At 55.1% G+C, this 13,877-nt stretch overlaps 1 protein-coding gene across 1 annotated transcript in view; it reads left to right on the top strand.

Annotated features, from left to right (window-relative positions):
* The window catches only part of CSAD (cysteine sulfinic acid decarboxylase), a 20,858-nt gene extending 6,981 nt beyond the window's left edge, over positions 1-13,877 (top strand). Inside the window, exons 3-15 of the mRNA XM_067529719.1 lie at positions 563-689; positions 1,179-1,269; positions 1,909-2,015; positions 3,684-3,799; positions 5,026-5,105; positions 5,525-5,579; positions 5,677-5,793; positions 6,655-6,719; positions 7,650-7,731; positions 8,177-8,376; positions 8,535-8,586; positions 9,319-9,408; positions 10,370-13,877. Coding sequence (XP_067385820.1) covers positions 563-689; positions 1,179-1,269; positions 1,909-2,015; positions 3,684-3,799; positions 5,026-5,105; positions 5,525-5,579; positions 5,677-5,793; positions 6,655-6,719; positions 7,650-7,731; positions 8,177-8,376; positions 8,535-8,586; positions 9,319-9,408; positions 10,370-10,543 — 1,356 coding nt within the window. The 3' untranslated portion in view covers positions 10,544-13,877. The remainder of the gene's footprint in view (positions 1-562; positions 690-1,178; positions 1,270-1,908; positions 2,016-3,683; positions 3,800-5,025; positions 5,106-5,524; positions 5,580-5,676; positions 5,794-6,654; positions 6,720-7,649; positions 7,732-8,176; positions 8,377-8,534; positions 8,587-9,318; positions 9,409-10,369) is intronic.

The raw sequence follows: 13,877 nt of genomic DNA, 5'->3' as shown, positions 1-13,877 counted from the left end.
CTCCCACTTTGCGTCCTTGTCCCTTCCTCCAGGGGAGGATCTCCAATATCTCCATGCGTGGCAGGGGACTGAGCCTGGAGGCCTCGCTCTGGGAGGCGGGCAGGCATGGGCCCACTTTGCAGAGGGTGTAAAACGAGGCCCTACGGTGTGAAAGTGCCTGGGAAGAGCCTCTGATGCAGGGCTCAAAGGCTGCCGGGCTGCCCCGGTGGGTGACAGTTCCAGACTCCTCTGTTGCCCAAGGACACTGAGGGGGAGTACCAGAGCTCACTGTGGGAAGGAGAGGGCGTAGAAATGATCTGCCTGCCCGCTGCTATTGCTTAGACAGGACCCGGCTTTCATTTGCCGCCACCTGGAGTAACCCCTCCTCAGATATGCGCACTGGTTCCTGAGGTCATGAGGCGGGCATCTTCTACCAGCTTCACCCCCAGCTGGGGAGGCTCCCTGCTGAAGTGGGTCCTGCTCTCCCCATCCACCCTGGAGAAGGGTGCATGCAGGGAAGGGCTGATCTCCCCACTCCACAGGGCCGGAGCAGACTGCTGATGGGTTGTCCCTGTCCCTTCAGGTCTGTGACTGGAAGGAGCCCCATGACCTGCAGAAAATCCTGGACCTGGAGCTGAGGAGCAGTGGGGAGTCCCAGCAGAGGGTACTGCAGCACTGCCGGGACGTCATCCGCTACAGCGTGAAAACATGTAGGTGATGAGAGACTCCGACTTCTCGGCCTGGTGCTGCCCTCAGAGGGGTACCCTGAGGCCCCACTGGCTGTGTGCAGAGCTGCCTGCATGTGCGTCAGAGGGAGAACAAGGCATGTGCTCTGCTGAGCAGGGTCTGAATGCTAGGCCAGAACTACATCTGTAATGGACATCAGCGCAGCTGTGATGTACCAACTAGGGTGTATATGTCACTGGTGCCCAGCCAAGTGTATGTGACTATCGCCCTCTAGTGGCTGCAGCCCAAAGAGGATAAAAGCCTTAAAACGGCTACAGCTCACAGAGATTCTCCTTTAGCTCAAATAGTAGGGGCTGTATTTATGGAGTCACAGGTCCTGGGGGCTGCCCAGTGTAGGGCTGAGCTGGTGACTGATGTCTGCTGATTTTAAATTGGATCTAGCCCAGGTCAAGTGAGGACACAAGCTCTGTTTCATGTTCTTGCCCTGTGTTAAAGGCTGTCTCTCTCCCCAGGTCATCCTCGTTTCTTTAATCAGCTGTTTTCGGGGCTGGATCCCCATGCCCTGGCAGGACGGATGATCACAGAGACGCTCAACACCAGCCAGTATGTCCTTGCCCTCTCTCTGTCCCTGAGCACCCTTTGCCTGGAGCAGCCCAGGAAGGCAGCACATCTATCTGGGGGCCGGGAACAGTGACAGTTAAGGACACAGGGAAGCGAGAATGCAGGGGCTGCTTTCTGCCAGCAGACAGGGTGGGGTTGGTAAAATTCACAAGGTAGGGGAGCGTTTTGGGGTCTCATTTTCGCCCCAAGGGTCCTGGAGCCTGCAGTATCTCTCCTTTGATGTAGTAGGTGTGTGGATTTGGTTCTCCTGAGCGGGAAGGACTAACTGCATCACCAAAGCTGGTACAGTGCGGGCACACAAACTACCCCATGTATCTCTGCCACTGCACCTTCATCTTTACCTGCAGCCCCCTGCTATTCCTGCCCTGGGCTCCCCACATACAACTCTGTTGATGCCCCTCAATTCTGACCCCCAGCCCCCACTAGTCTACTCACAGGTGCTCTTGAGTCAGGCCTCCCAGCATTGCCCAGCTGGTCTGCAATCTGCAATCTGGACCAGCACCCTGCAGGTTTCACTCCCTTCCTGAGCTCTCCATCTCCTGTGCAGCTCCAGATATGCCCAGTGCATGCCACCTCCCCCAGTGACCGAGTGCCTCACTGGGGCATGTCTGTGTTTCCCAGGTACACCTACGAGATTGCCCCTGTGTTTGTACTGATGGAGGAGGTGGTGCTGAAGAAGCTGCGGGAGCTGATTGGCTGGGAGTGTGGTGACGGGATATTCTGCCCAGGTGTGTGAGGCTGGTGTGCTGCCAGAGGGGAGGAGCGAGCCAGGGGTACCCAAGTCATTGCTGCCCTTTCAGGAACCAGGTCTTCTGATGGGATTGGGGTGCTGGGTCCTTCCTTCCCCGTTGCCAGTCTGGTTTATGTGCCCCCACGGATCCAAAGTGAAGGCACAACGCCAGACCTCAGCTGGGGTCAGTCGAGGTAGCTGCATTGACATTGACTGAGTTGTACCAGTTTCCCCAGGATCTGGGCTTTATACCATACAGATCAGAATTGCCGGAGTCCTGCAGGGCAAGGAGATCCCTGAAAGAAGTGTGTGAGCAGAGTTAGCAGCTAGCATTCCTGGATAGGGGCAGGGGGCAGACTCAGCCCTTCCTGCAGTTTGCGTTTATGGTTCACTTACCAATATTGCTAAAAGCAAAGTAATGCACATTGGAAAACAGAATCCCAGCTATACATATAAAATGATGGGGTCTAAATTAGCCGTTACCACTCAAGAAAGATCTTGGAGTCATTGTGGGTAGTTCTCTGAAAACATTCACTCCATGTGCAGCGGCAATCAAGAAAGCTAACAGGATGTTGGGAATCATTAGGAAAGGCATAGATAATAAGACAGAAAATATCACATTGCCTCTCTGTAAATCCATGGTACGCCCATATCTTGAATACTGCATGCAGATCTGGTCACCCCGTCTCAAAAAAGATATATCGGAATTGGAAAAGGTACAGAAAGGGCAACAAAAATTATTAGGGAGTATGGAAACGCTTCCATATGAGGAGAGATTAATAAGACTGGGACTTTTCAGCTTGGAAAAGAGACGACTAGGGGTATATGATAGAGGTCTATAAAACCATGACTGGTGTGGAGAAAGTAAATAAGGAAGTGTTATTTACTCCTTCTCATAACACAAGAACTAGGTGTCACCCAATGAAATGAATAGGCAACAGGTTTAAAACGAACAAAAGGAAGTATTTCTTCCCACAACACACAGTCAACCTGTGGAACTCCTTGCCAGAGGATGTTGTGAAGGCCAAGACTATAACAGGGTTCAAAAGAGAACTAGATAAATTCATGGAGGATAGGTCCATCAGTGGCTGTTAGCCAGATGGGCAGGGATTGCTGTTTGACAGAAACTGGGAATGGGCAACGCCTGGGGTTCTGTTCATTCCCTCTGAAGCACCTGGCATTGGCCACTGTCGGAAGACAGGAAAGTGTGCTAGGTGGACCACTGGTGTGACCCAGTACGGCCATTCTTAGGTTCTTAACAACAGAACATAACGTTTGGCCATAGCTTTCTCCTAAGTTTGGCTCTTCCTAGGATGCTTCTCTGCAGGACTCCCCTGATCGCTCCCCTTAGTTTCCTCTGCCTCCAAGAGACCCTCCAACCCCTTTTATGTCCTACGTTGGCCTGGATAGGACCTCCCCTGAAGAAGGAGGCTGTAGAAGTACCTCTGTGTCTCCATAAGTTTCTGGCACCTGGCACTAGGGTGGGTCAGCAAAAGAGCTCTGCCTTCTCATGGTGCTCGAGACCTGATGCTCTTATGGTGATACACCAGTGCCTCCGGGGCCTTCCTCTCCCCAAAGCTGTCTATGTTCCTGCCCCTGCCTCCCCCCGCAGCACATGGGGAGTGGGCGACAGGTTGCACTGCTCTCTGGGTTTGTTTCCCTGCAGGAGGCTCCCTCTCTAATATATATGCCATGAACGTGGCACGATACCAGCGCTTCCCAGACAGCAAGCAGACGGGCATCCGGGCACTGCCGAGGCTGGCAGTGTTTACTTCGCAGGAGGTGCGGCTTGGGGCTTTTCCGTCAGAGACACCGTAGGAGCTTCCCCTTTGCTAGCCGTGAGAGTAGCATGAGAAGGGGACTGGGCTTGGTCTCCCCTGAAGGGTGGGGTGCTGCAGCATGACCCACCTCTGCCCTCAGCATCTGTGCCACTTGGCTGAACCCATGCCCTCTACAGTTCCCTCCTCAGCATGGCTGGCATGCCATAATTGCACATAACCCAGCACAGGTGCAGGGAGCGGGGGCTTTCAGGGGTCCTTTTCAAACAGGAAGCATTGCGTTGTGGGATGGAGTTCGGCCAAAGGTGAACCAGAGGGTTAAGGGTTGCAACGCCTCAGGGTCGCTGAGCACCCTGGGAAGGATGCCCAGGGCCTGGATTCAGCCGGATCTCAGAGCAGCATCCGGCCGGCACCTGTAAATGCCTGAGAAGTGTTGTGAAGTGAGGAATGAGACAGATGGTGCAGCTCGAGGAACTTCAGCCAATGGTTTCGTGCTGTAGCATTTTTCTGCTATTTGGACAAGGCCAAAAATCCCATAAATGTCCCCACCTGTCTAATCGGTCAAAGCCCTTCAAACGGGCCTCATTCCCGAGTACCGGAGTCCTGTCAGTGAGTTAAGTCACATTAGTTCTCCATCCACCCCGGGGCAGGGGCCCCCTATAGACATAACGCAGCGGGACAGAAGTATCACAGAATACACAGTGCAGGACAAAATGGTGAATTCTGTTTCTGTGGCTCTGACTCCCAGGAATCCTGCAGCTTTCACCTTTAAACGACACGTCCTCCTACTGCCAGGAAAAGAACCCAGGAGTCCTGACCTTTGGTCCCCCCCTGCTCTAACCACTAGATCCCACTCTCATCCCAGTGCTTGGAAAAAGAACTCAGGAGTCCTGAGTCCCATTCCCTTCATTGAACCACTGACTCCGCTCCGGAGAACTTCCTCCAAAGACTCATTAGCCAAAGTATCAGAAAGAGAGGGAAAGAAATAGCGTAGCCATGAGCGAAGCTGAATGTCTTGCAGATGCTTCCTGTTTGCTTTGTTAATCATTAGAATTAGCTGTTGCTTATTCAGGGGAGGCTCTGGACGTGTCCGAAGGAGCAGGACAACTTGCATTTTCAGAGCAGTTTGATCATGTTGTTTATCAGTGACCCGCGCCTTGTGATTTGTTTGGGATTGGACCCTGGCAAGAGGCTGTGTGCTGATTCCCTCCCTTCTGCCTTCTCTCACAGTGCCACTACTCCGTCCAGAAGGGGGCAGCTTTCCTGGGCATTGGCACGGACAACGTCTACCTGGTCGGAGTCGATGAGAGGTGAGAGGATTCACACGGGGAAAGCTCCTGGCCTTTATCCAGACCTGGCACTGGGTCCATTCCACTCAGCATGCCTCCTTCACTGCCTGCAGCTGGGAGAGGCTGGTACGACAGCTGCTGGAAGCACCCAGAGCGCAGGGCTTCTGCCCTGCTCCCTACAGCTCCCCTTGCTGGCGGAGGCTGGGACTGGAGTAGCAGATGCCCCCCAACACCCAAGGCACGTGGCCCCATTGCCTTCAGGATCTGTATCTGGAGGAGGCTGGAGCTGTGGTGGCTGGGAGCTCCCAAAAACCGTCACCCGTCCGTGACTCTCGCTGGCCTGAGCAGGACGCAGGGCAGCTAAGAGCTCCCACAGATGCTTTCCTTCGGCGACCTGCACAACCTCCACCCCCAGGGATAATTTGTGTTCTCATCCTCAGGGGGAAAATGATGCCTGCAGATCTGGAGAAACAAATCAACAAGGCAAAATCTGAGGTGAGTTTGGGGTGAAGGGAAGGGATCTGGTCTGGGTGGGCAGGAATGCCCCTGCCCTCTAATGCCACACCCCACCCCTGCCCCTCTTCCCTTCCAGGGTGCATGTCCTTTCTTCGTCAACGCCACCTGCGGCACCACGGTGCTGGGAGCCTTCGACCCACTGGTGGATGTGGCAGACGTGTGCAAGCGCCACAGGGCCTGGTTTCACGTGGATGTGAGTCACCCACAGAGGGCGGGACAGGGAGATGTGCCCTCAGGAGCTGGAGATTTAGGAAGGGCTCCGTCCCTGGGCGTGTGAGACTTTGGCACAGACAGCTGTCAGGGAACGGGTATGTGGCTAGGAGAGCGGATAGAGGAGACCACTGGCAACCTTCAGTTACCACAGCTTGGCGGAACAGACCCAGCATTGCCGGAAATTGACAAGCGCTATCCCTAACTACCAGCGGCTTGTCTCCGCCGCAGAATTCACTCCGGTTATAGTGGGAGCGATCCTGTGAACCACCCCCCGTCCACACACGCAAGCCCTCACTCACGTTCTGTGATGCGATGACTCCCTTTGGCTGGCACCACTGGGGCGCAGGCTGAAGCTGAAGTGAGCATAACTGGTCTGCTCTCACTCTGCAGCCAGGATGCCGATGCTAAGGGGCCGCTAGCCCTACAGCGACTTCCCAGCATCCCCCCGGGCCACTTGGACAGTAGTTTTTCATGGCGTCTCTCTGGCCTAGTGTCCAGACTGGAAGTCATCTGCCAGTTCATATAGGCCAGTTTGGTGTTTTGGAACCAAGGGCTGCGTTCCTCCACCTCTAGCGTCCTCTCCCCACGTGGACTGGGCCTCATGCGAAACCCAGGCGGGCATCTTTTACGGGTCAGGCTCTCCCCTGAGGGCAGCCAAAGGCAGGGGATCGTAGACGTCACAGGCCCTGCCTAGGATGGGCTAGAAGGGACCATCTTGAAAAAAGGCTCCCCTTAACTAAGGCTGCAGCATGCCCCAGGCTCAGCAGGTTTAGCCACCTTCAGCTGCCCACTGGCTGCCAATCGAAATCAAGCGCTGCTGTCTCTCCGTTCTCCTTGGCAGGCTGCATGGGGTGGAAGCGCCCTGCTCTCCAGAAGACACAGACACCTCCTGGATGGGATAGAGAGGTGGGTACTGTCCCCACACTGGGGGACAGGGTTAACTGTCACGCTCCCAACTCCGTGGGAGTAGTAGAGATCACGGCCTGCGAGATCAGGTGGGGGGCTGGTTACACAGGCCTTTAAATCGAGGTGAAGAACTTTGAGGACACACTGAAAACAGCAGTGGAGCAGGAGTTGGAGGCGATCTCTCCCTGCAGCACGTGATCCTGTCTGAGCCAGCAAGGGCAGCCTGTGCCCGGAAGGCTCTGAAATTAGCATGATGCCACATGTGGCATCAGTATTTGTGCAGCTCTTTCCTGCTCATAGACTCTTAGACTTTAAAGTCAGAAGGGACCAACGTGATCATCTAGTCTGACCTCCTGCACGACGCAGGCCACAGAACCTCACCCACCCACTCCTGTAATAGACCCTAACCTATGGCTGACCTACTGACTTCCTCAAATCATGGGTTAAAGACTTCAAGGTACAGAGAATCCACCAGCCAGTGAGCTGTGCCCCATGCTGCAGAGGAAGGCGAAAAACTCCCAGAGCCTCTGCCAATCTGCCCTGGGGGAAATTCCTTCCCCACCCCAAATATGGCGAAGCTAAACCCTGAGCATGTGGGTAAGACTCACCAGCCAGACACCCAAGAATTCTCTGTAGTAACTCAGAGCCCACCCCATCTGACATCCCACCACAGGTCACTGGCATATTTACTACTAGTAGTCAGAGATCAGTCAATTGCCGAACTAGGCTGCCCTGTCAGACCATCCCCTGCATACATTTATCAAGCTCAGTTTTGAAGCCAGCTCGGTTTTTTGCCCCCACTTCTCCCTGCTGGTGAATACCCCATTCCATACACCTCCTGCAGCTGGCCCTCTGCCAGCGCACCCCCGCTCGCCTGCCCTGGCCCTGGCCCAGCAGATGTTTATGTCTCACTGAGTCTCTCCCTTGCAGGGCGGATTCAGTGGCTTGGAACCCGCACAAGATGCTGATGACGGGTTTGCAGTGCTCCGCCTTCCTGCTCCGAGATAGCTCCGTAGGTCTTCACCGCCGTTCGCTCCCCGGTGGGGGCAGGCAGTTGTAACCCCGCTATGCTGAACGCAAGGGCTGATGTGCTGGAAGAGGCTGGGAATGAAGGAGCAGGGAGCTCCCCCGCTGCTAATAGTCCTGCCCCATTCCCTGCCGTGCCTCCTGCAGGGAGATGCCAGGATTGGAGTAGCTGGGAGCTCCCCCCACAGTTAGTGCACCTGCCCCACTCCCTACAGCGCTCCCTGCTGGGAGTGGCTGGAACTGGAGTAGCCAGGAGTTCCCCTACAGGCAGCGCTCCCGCCCCGCTCCCTTCAGCACCTTGTGCTGAACTGTGTTGGAAGTGGAGTTTCTCCGAGCACCTAGATCGAAGCCAGCCCCCTCAGTGGCTCTCCCCCTGCCCTCCCCCCCAGGTCCCAGCGTGCTGACGTGTTTGCTGGCCCCTCCCGTTTCAGGGCCTGCTTCAGCGATGCCACGGCGCCAACGCCACCTACCTCTTCCAGACCGACAAGTTCTATGACATGGCCTACGACACAGGAGACAAGACCATCCAGTGCGGCCGCAAGGTGGACTGCCTCAAACTGTGGCTCATGTGGAAGGCCAACGGGACCGCGGGGCTGGAGAAGCGCGTGGACAGGGCCTTCGAGTTCACTAGGTGAGCGGCGATGAGGGGTGGGGGACACAGGGGTGCCCCGAGAGGCGCCGTAGCGATGCCCCCGGATCCACATGCCTGGGTGGCGTCTCTAGCTGCCGTTGTTTTATCCCCACTGCAACAACGCCCTGGATCAGCGATGTTCTCTTCATCCTCTCTAGGTACCTGGCTGACGAGATGAAGAAAAGGGAAGGGTTCCAGCTGGTGCTAGAGGTACGGCCATTGCTGCACCACAGCTCATCGGAGCTTGTCATTTTCCAAGGGGTCGGGGAGAATTTACCATGAGTTCCCAAAGCTCCTGCTGATATTCACCTGCCAGGATGGTCACACTGATGGCCCCTCATTTCTATGATGGGAGGGGGGGTATCAGTGGGCATCGCAGTAGAAAGATGAGGATCCCAGTCACTTTCTGTGGGAGAGCGCGGTGCGGTGTGAAGGGGCCGGGTGGTCAGTGAAGGGGCCTGGGAGTCAGGACTCCTGGGTTCCGTTCCCAGCTCTGCCGCTGACTTGCTCTGTAACCTTGGACCGGTCACTATGCCTCAGTTTCCCCATTTGTGATACTGCCCTAATTCACCGTGAGACTTCATCCACTGAGGCCTATAAAGCACATGGAGGTTGTCAGTGCTGGAGAAGGGCAAAATGCTTTAGCTTCATGAATCCTCATCATCCCCAGCAGAATTGCAGCCACCTCTGGGCGGCAGCTATTTAACCTTGTTGCATGAGTTTGCCAGCAATGAAACCCAAACCCCATGGGTGTTCCTAGACCCAGGAGCGAGGGGGGAGCAGGCTTGGGCCCTGTCCAGTCTCCGGAGGCTGCACCTCCATCGCTGTGGTTTCGGGGTGCTTTTTTGGACTCTCTGGGCAGCCTGGCTATAGGGGCTAGGGCTCGGGTTGCTTACTTACAGAGATCCCTGCTGGTGACCCCTTCTTCTTTACCTTCCCCAGCCTGAGTTCATCAATCTGTGTTTCTGGTTTGTGCCGCCCAGCCTCCGGGGCAAGCAGGGCTGCGCTGATTACTGGGAGAGACTGGGAAAGGTGAGTGCAGGGGATGCTGGAAGTGGGGTGTGGGGGGAGCTGTCGGTGGAACCCTTGTTTTCCGACGGATGGATATAGCCTCTCCAGCTGGTAGCAAACTCCAGTACATCCGCCAGACTTGTGAAGAGAGTGTGCGCGTCTGTCTGTTTGTCTGTCCGGTCTCCCTGGTCCCCCGGGCTGCAGGCTGCTTCTCTACCTTACTATGTATGGAGCCGTCACTGTTTCCGTGTATTCAAGGCCCTAGGTCTGTATCCCACTGGCCCCATTTGATGTCTCTTTTCACATTTCAACACCATGGTTCGAGGTATTTTCAGTGATGGGGATTTTCAAAGCAGCCTGGCAGAGTTGGGCATCCAGCACCCGGGAATCTCTTAGGGAGTCAGGCACCCAAATCCCATTAACACCTTTGAAAATCCAAGCAGTCATATGGGACCCCCTGCCTGGGGCGCCCTCTTGTGTCAGCCCACGGCACAACAGGTGCGCCTAGCCTCAGTTTCCCTGTTACTTGCCCTGAAAGGAACGTAGTTCATCAGTCTGATACCAAGCCCGCCTCTGGGCAGGATGTCTTCACATACAATGACCCCCCTGAAACCTTGTAGTAAAAGCATTCTCCAGTTCCCACAGTGAACATATAAAGATACAGTCATTTTCCCCTCCCGCAGCCCAGGGCCTCATCCCACCGAGAGTCAATAGCAGCCCTGCGCTCTCACTTCCTTCGGCCCCTGCTCCAAGCCTCCCTGCCTGGGAATGACCGATCTTCCCACAGCTCTTCACTCAGGGCTTCCCCCAAAGAGCTCCCCAGCTGTTCCCCTCCCCAGGCCTCCCTGCCTGGGAGTCCCACCCCTGCTCAGGGTCTACTTTATTGCCCAGGAGAAGGGTTACAGGTTCGCATCACAGCTGACTAAGCGGGTGGCCATGTGCTCCACTGACTGACGTGAGCATTACGTGCTGCTCTGCCTAGGTGGCTCCTGCTATCAAGGAGCGGATGATGAAGAAAGGGTCCATGATGGTGGGCTACCAACCCCTGGGCAGCAAGGTCAACTTCTTCCGCCAGGTCGTCACAAACCCCGTGGTCACCAAGCAGGACTTGGACTTCTTCCTGGATGAGATCGAGGGGCTGGGAAGAGACTTGTAAGGATCCCGTCCGTCCCCCCCCCACCTCCGCACCAGCACCTCCTGGCAGGTTTCCATAGGGACGGTGGGACATCACATCCACTCCTGCCCATGGTGTCCTTCTCCGCAGCTTCCAGCAAGCGCTGGGCTAACACAGTTCACCAGACTCCAGGTGTTTATTCCCCTACTAAGATGTTCAGTTCCCAGCCTCTCCCACATGTCCCTCTGTACACATTCCACCAGAGAGGAACTCAGTAACTCCCTCTGCCTCCCCTGGGCCCTTCCAAGAGAAGGGACCTTGAGAAGGTCCTGAAGAGGGGAGCACCTGAGTTAACTGAGAAGATGGTAGTAATCTTCTTGAGAACATCAGCTCGCACATGATTCCATGGAGCTCTCCTGCAGCTGTGAGCTGAGCAGCACGCTTAAGGCTCTGGGGTGACTTGGGTACGTCTTGGACAAGGTGGAAGAAGATGCTTCTCTTGGGTTCTGGAGGCCGACATTTCAGCAAAAGCTTGTGGTCAAGTAGAACATCAACATCTGGTTCAACAGGCCAGGGTCTGGGATGTATGCTTAACAGACACGGCTGAGAACACAGGAGGAATGGCGGCTCTGGGGCAGTCCACACACGGACCACACACAATGGTCCAGCGCTCCACCTGGTTTGACTTGAGTTGCCTCCAACGGCCTTCTCGTGTCGCACAAAACCGCTTCTCAAGCCGCTACCAAGCAATCGCACTGCTCCTTGGTCGTTTCTCATGCTGCTCTCAGCATTGCTCTGACATAATGTTCGCGATTGGTCTAAGCACTGGATGCCAGCTCTTAATAAATGCTTGGAAAACGCTCCCCACCCCCACCCAAGCATTTCATGAGCAGCACAGCAGTAAATGTTGGGTTTAGACCCGAACGACTGCCACATGTGTTAAATCACCATCATGGCCCAGGTGCGAATTCTGCTCACCCCCTCGTCTCATATTGTACTTGCCTGGTAGGTAAGATGACTCACCCTGAGTGGGTGGAAGTTTGCATGATGGTCTCAGGCTTATGGTGGGCTTGGAAGCTCCCTGATCCAGAGAATCGGTAACACAATCTATAGTAGGAGGCAGCATGATCTAGTGGTTAGCGCACTGCCCTGGAACTCAGCAGTCTCAGGTTCTATTCCCAGCTCCCTGGCTGGGGCTGTGAATGAGTTGCGTCCGTTTCCTGGTCTGTGAAATAAGACTAGCGATGCTGACCTGCTCTGAGATGTGTGGAGGTATTGGCAGTATTGTCTGAGAGCTGATAAGAACAGCCCTACTGGGCCAAACAAACAGCCTGGGTTGCCCAGGATCCTGTCTTCCGACAGCGACCACTGCAGATCCTTTGGAGGGAAAGAACAGCCCAGGACAATTATTGAGTGATCCAGTCCCAGCTTGTGGCCATAAGATCAGGGACTCCCTGACCGTGTTGGCTGATAGCCATCGATGGAGCTATCCTCCATGAGTTTATCTAATTCTTCCCGGGGGGCACCTCGCCTCTCCAAGGCTAGGGAGGATGGGACAGACAGACGGACCTGGCCAGATCTAAGCCGTGGGACCCAGGGATTTGTTTGGAGGAAATTGGACCCAGCTTCTTCCTTTCTTGGGGTGAGTCAGCCCTCAGCCTCCAGGGCCTCCTGGATCATGGCCCCGCTGAGCCGGTGATGGGACCCAGACATCCTGGCAGCCAGGCCCCAATTTAGCTAAGACCACATGACCCAGCGGACACAGGGGTCCTAGTGCCAGGACCTGCCCTAACCACTAGACCCCACTTCTCCCCTATGCTGGGAAGAGAAGCCAGGAGTCCTGACTCCCTGCCCTACCCACCCCACCGCCTCCCGGGGCCGCAAATGAAACCCAGAAAAGGAGCTGGGGGTAACAGTGGATAAGAAGCTGGATATGAGTCAGCAGTGTGCCCTGGTTGCCAAGAAGGCTAACGGCACATTGGGCTGCATTAGGAGTGGCATTGCCAGCAGATGGAGGGAAGTGATTATTCCCCTCTATTCGGCATTGGTGAGGCCGCATTTGGAGTATTGTGTCCAGTTTTGGGGCCCCCACTACAAAAAGGATGTGGACAAGTTGGAGAGAGTCCAGCGGAGAGCGACAAAAATGATGAGGGGGCTGGAGCACAAGACTTATGAGGAGAGGCTGAGGGAACTGGGCTTGTTTAGTCTGCAGAAGAGAAGGGTGAGGGGGGATTTGATAGCAGCCTTTAACTACCTGAAAGGGAGCTCCAGGTAGGATGGAGCTAGGCTGTTCTCAGTGGTGGCAGATGACAGAACTAGGAGCAATGGGCTCATGTTGCAGTTGGGGAGGTCTAGGTTGGATATTAGGAAATACATTTTCCCTAGGAAGGTGGGGAAGCACTGGAATGGGTTACCTAGGGAGGTGGTGGAATCTCCATCCCTAGAGGTTTTTAAGGCCCGGCTTGACAAAGCCCTGGCTGGGATGATTTAGTCGGGGCTGGTCCTGCTTTGAGCAGGGGGTTGGACTAGATACCTCCTGAGCTCTCTGCCAACCCTCATCTTCTCTGATTCTATGATATTCGGGGCTTATTCTTACACAGGCGCCTATTACCCCGCAGCTCCTGTCCTGATCGTCACACTTGCTCTCTGGTCACCCTATCTGGGCTGCTCAGTCTTCTGCCTCTAGTATTTTTGCTCCCACACCGTCTCCATGTGTGCGTCCCCTTGCACCCAGCTGGGGACGTGGGTGGGTGCGGAGCCCCTCGCTGGCTGGATGCGCCACTGGCGGGTGCCCACACTCAGCTCGGAGTTAACGCGTTGAACTGGTTGGGTGGGGAGACAGTCTGCAGCAGTGACGCTGATGCAAACTGGCTGCAAACCAATGATCTCCCCTTCCCGCTGCCAGGAACACCACCAGCACACAGGGCCTTCCCTACCAGCACAGAGCTGGCTCTGCACCCCAACCCCACCGTAGGGCTGTGTTGGTGCATGCAGGGGGATGTCCCAATAGTGGCAGTGGGTGTGGGCTAGAGTAGCCCAGACCCCTGGCTTTACAGCCAGGTACCTAACAGCAGAGCCCTACACAGGACTATTTTCTTAATCCTGCTCCTGTCCCACACCGCAATACCCGCTCCCACCCGCTTCCACATTGTTTCCTGCATTTTTAACTTGCTCCCACCTGCAAAAACCGTAGATCCTGCAAATCCTACAAGATTTCCCCAGGCTACTAACCAAAAACAACGGTCGGTTAATATATTACATATACAAACGGAATTCAGACCCAATTTTTATCACTAAAAGACTAAAACAAATCTTGCTTAAACCATGTAAAAAGATACTTTAACTCCTGGTGTAATAGACATCAAATCTCTTTCTA

Source organism: Emydura macquarii, unplaced genomic scaffold (assembly GCF_026122565.2).
Source record: "Emydura macquarii macquarii isolate MOO-44397 ecotype Brisbane River unplaced genomic scaffold, CSIRO-AGI_Emac_v2 contig_2994, whole genome shotgun sequence".
In the NCBI taxonomy this organism is placed as follows: domain Eukaryota; kingdom Metazoa; phylum Chordata; order Testudines; family Chelidae; genus Emydura; species Emydura macquarii.
The sequence above is the reverse complement of the archived record's forward strand: the minus strand, read 5'-3'. Positions and strand labels throughout refer to the sequence as shown.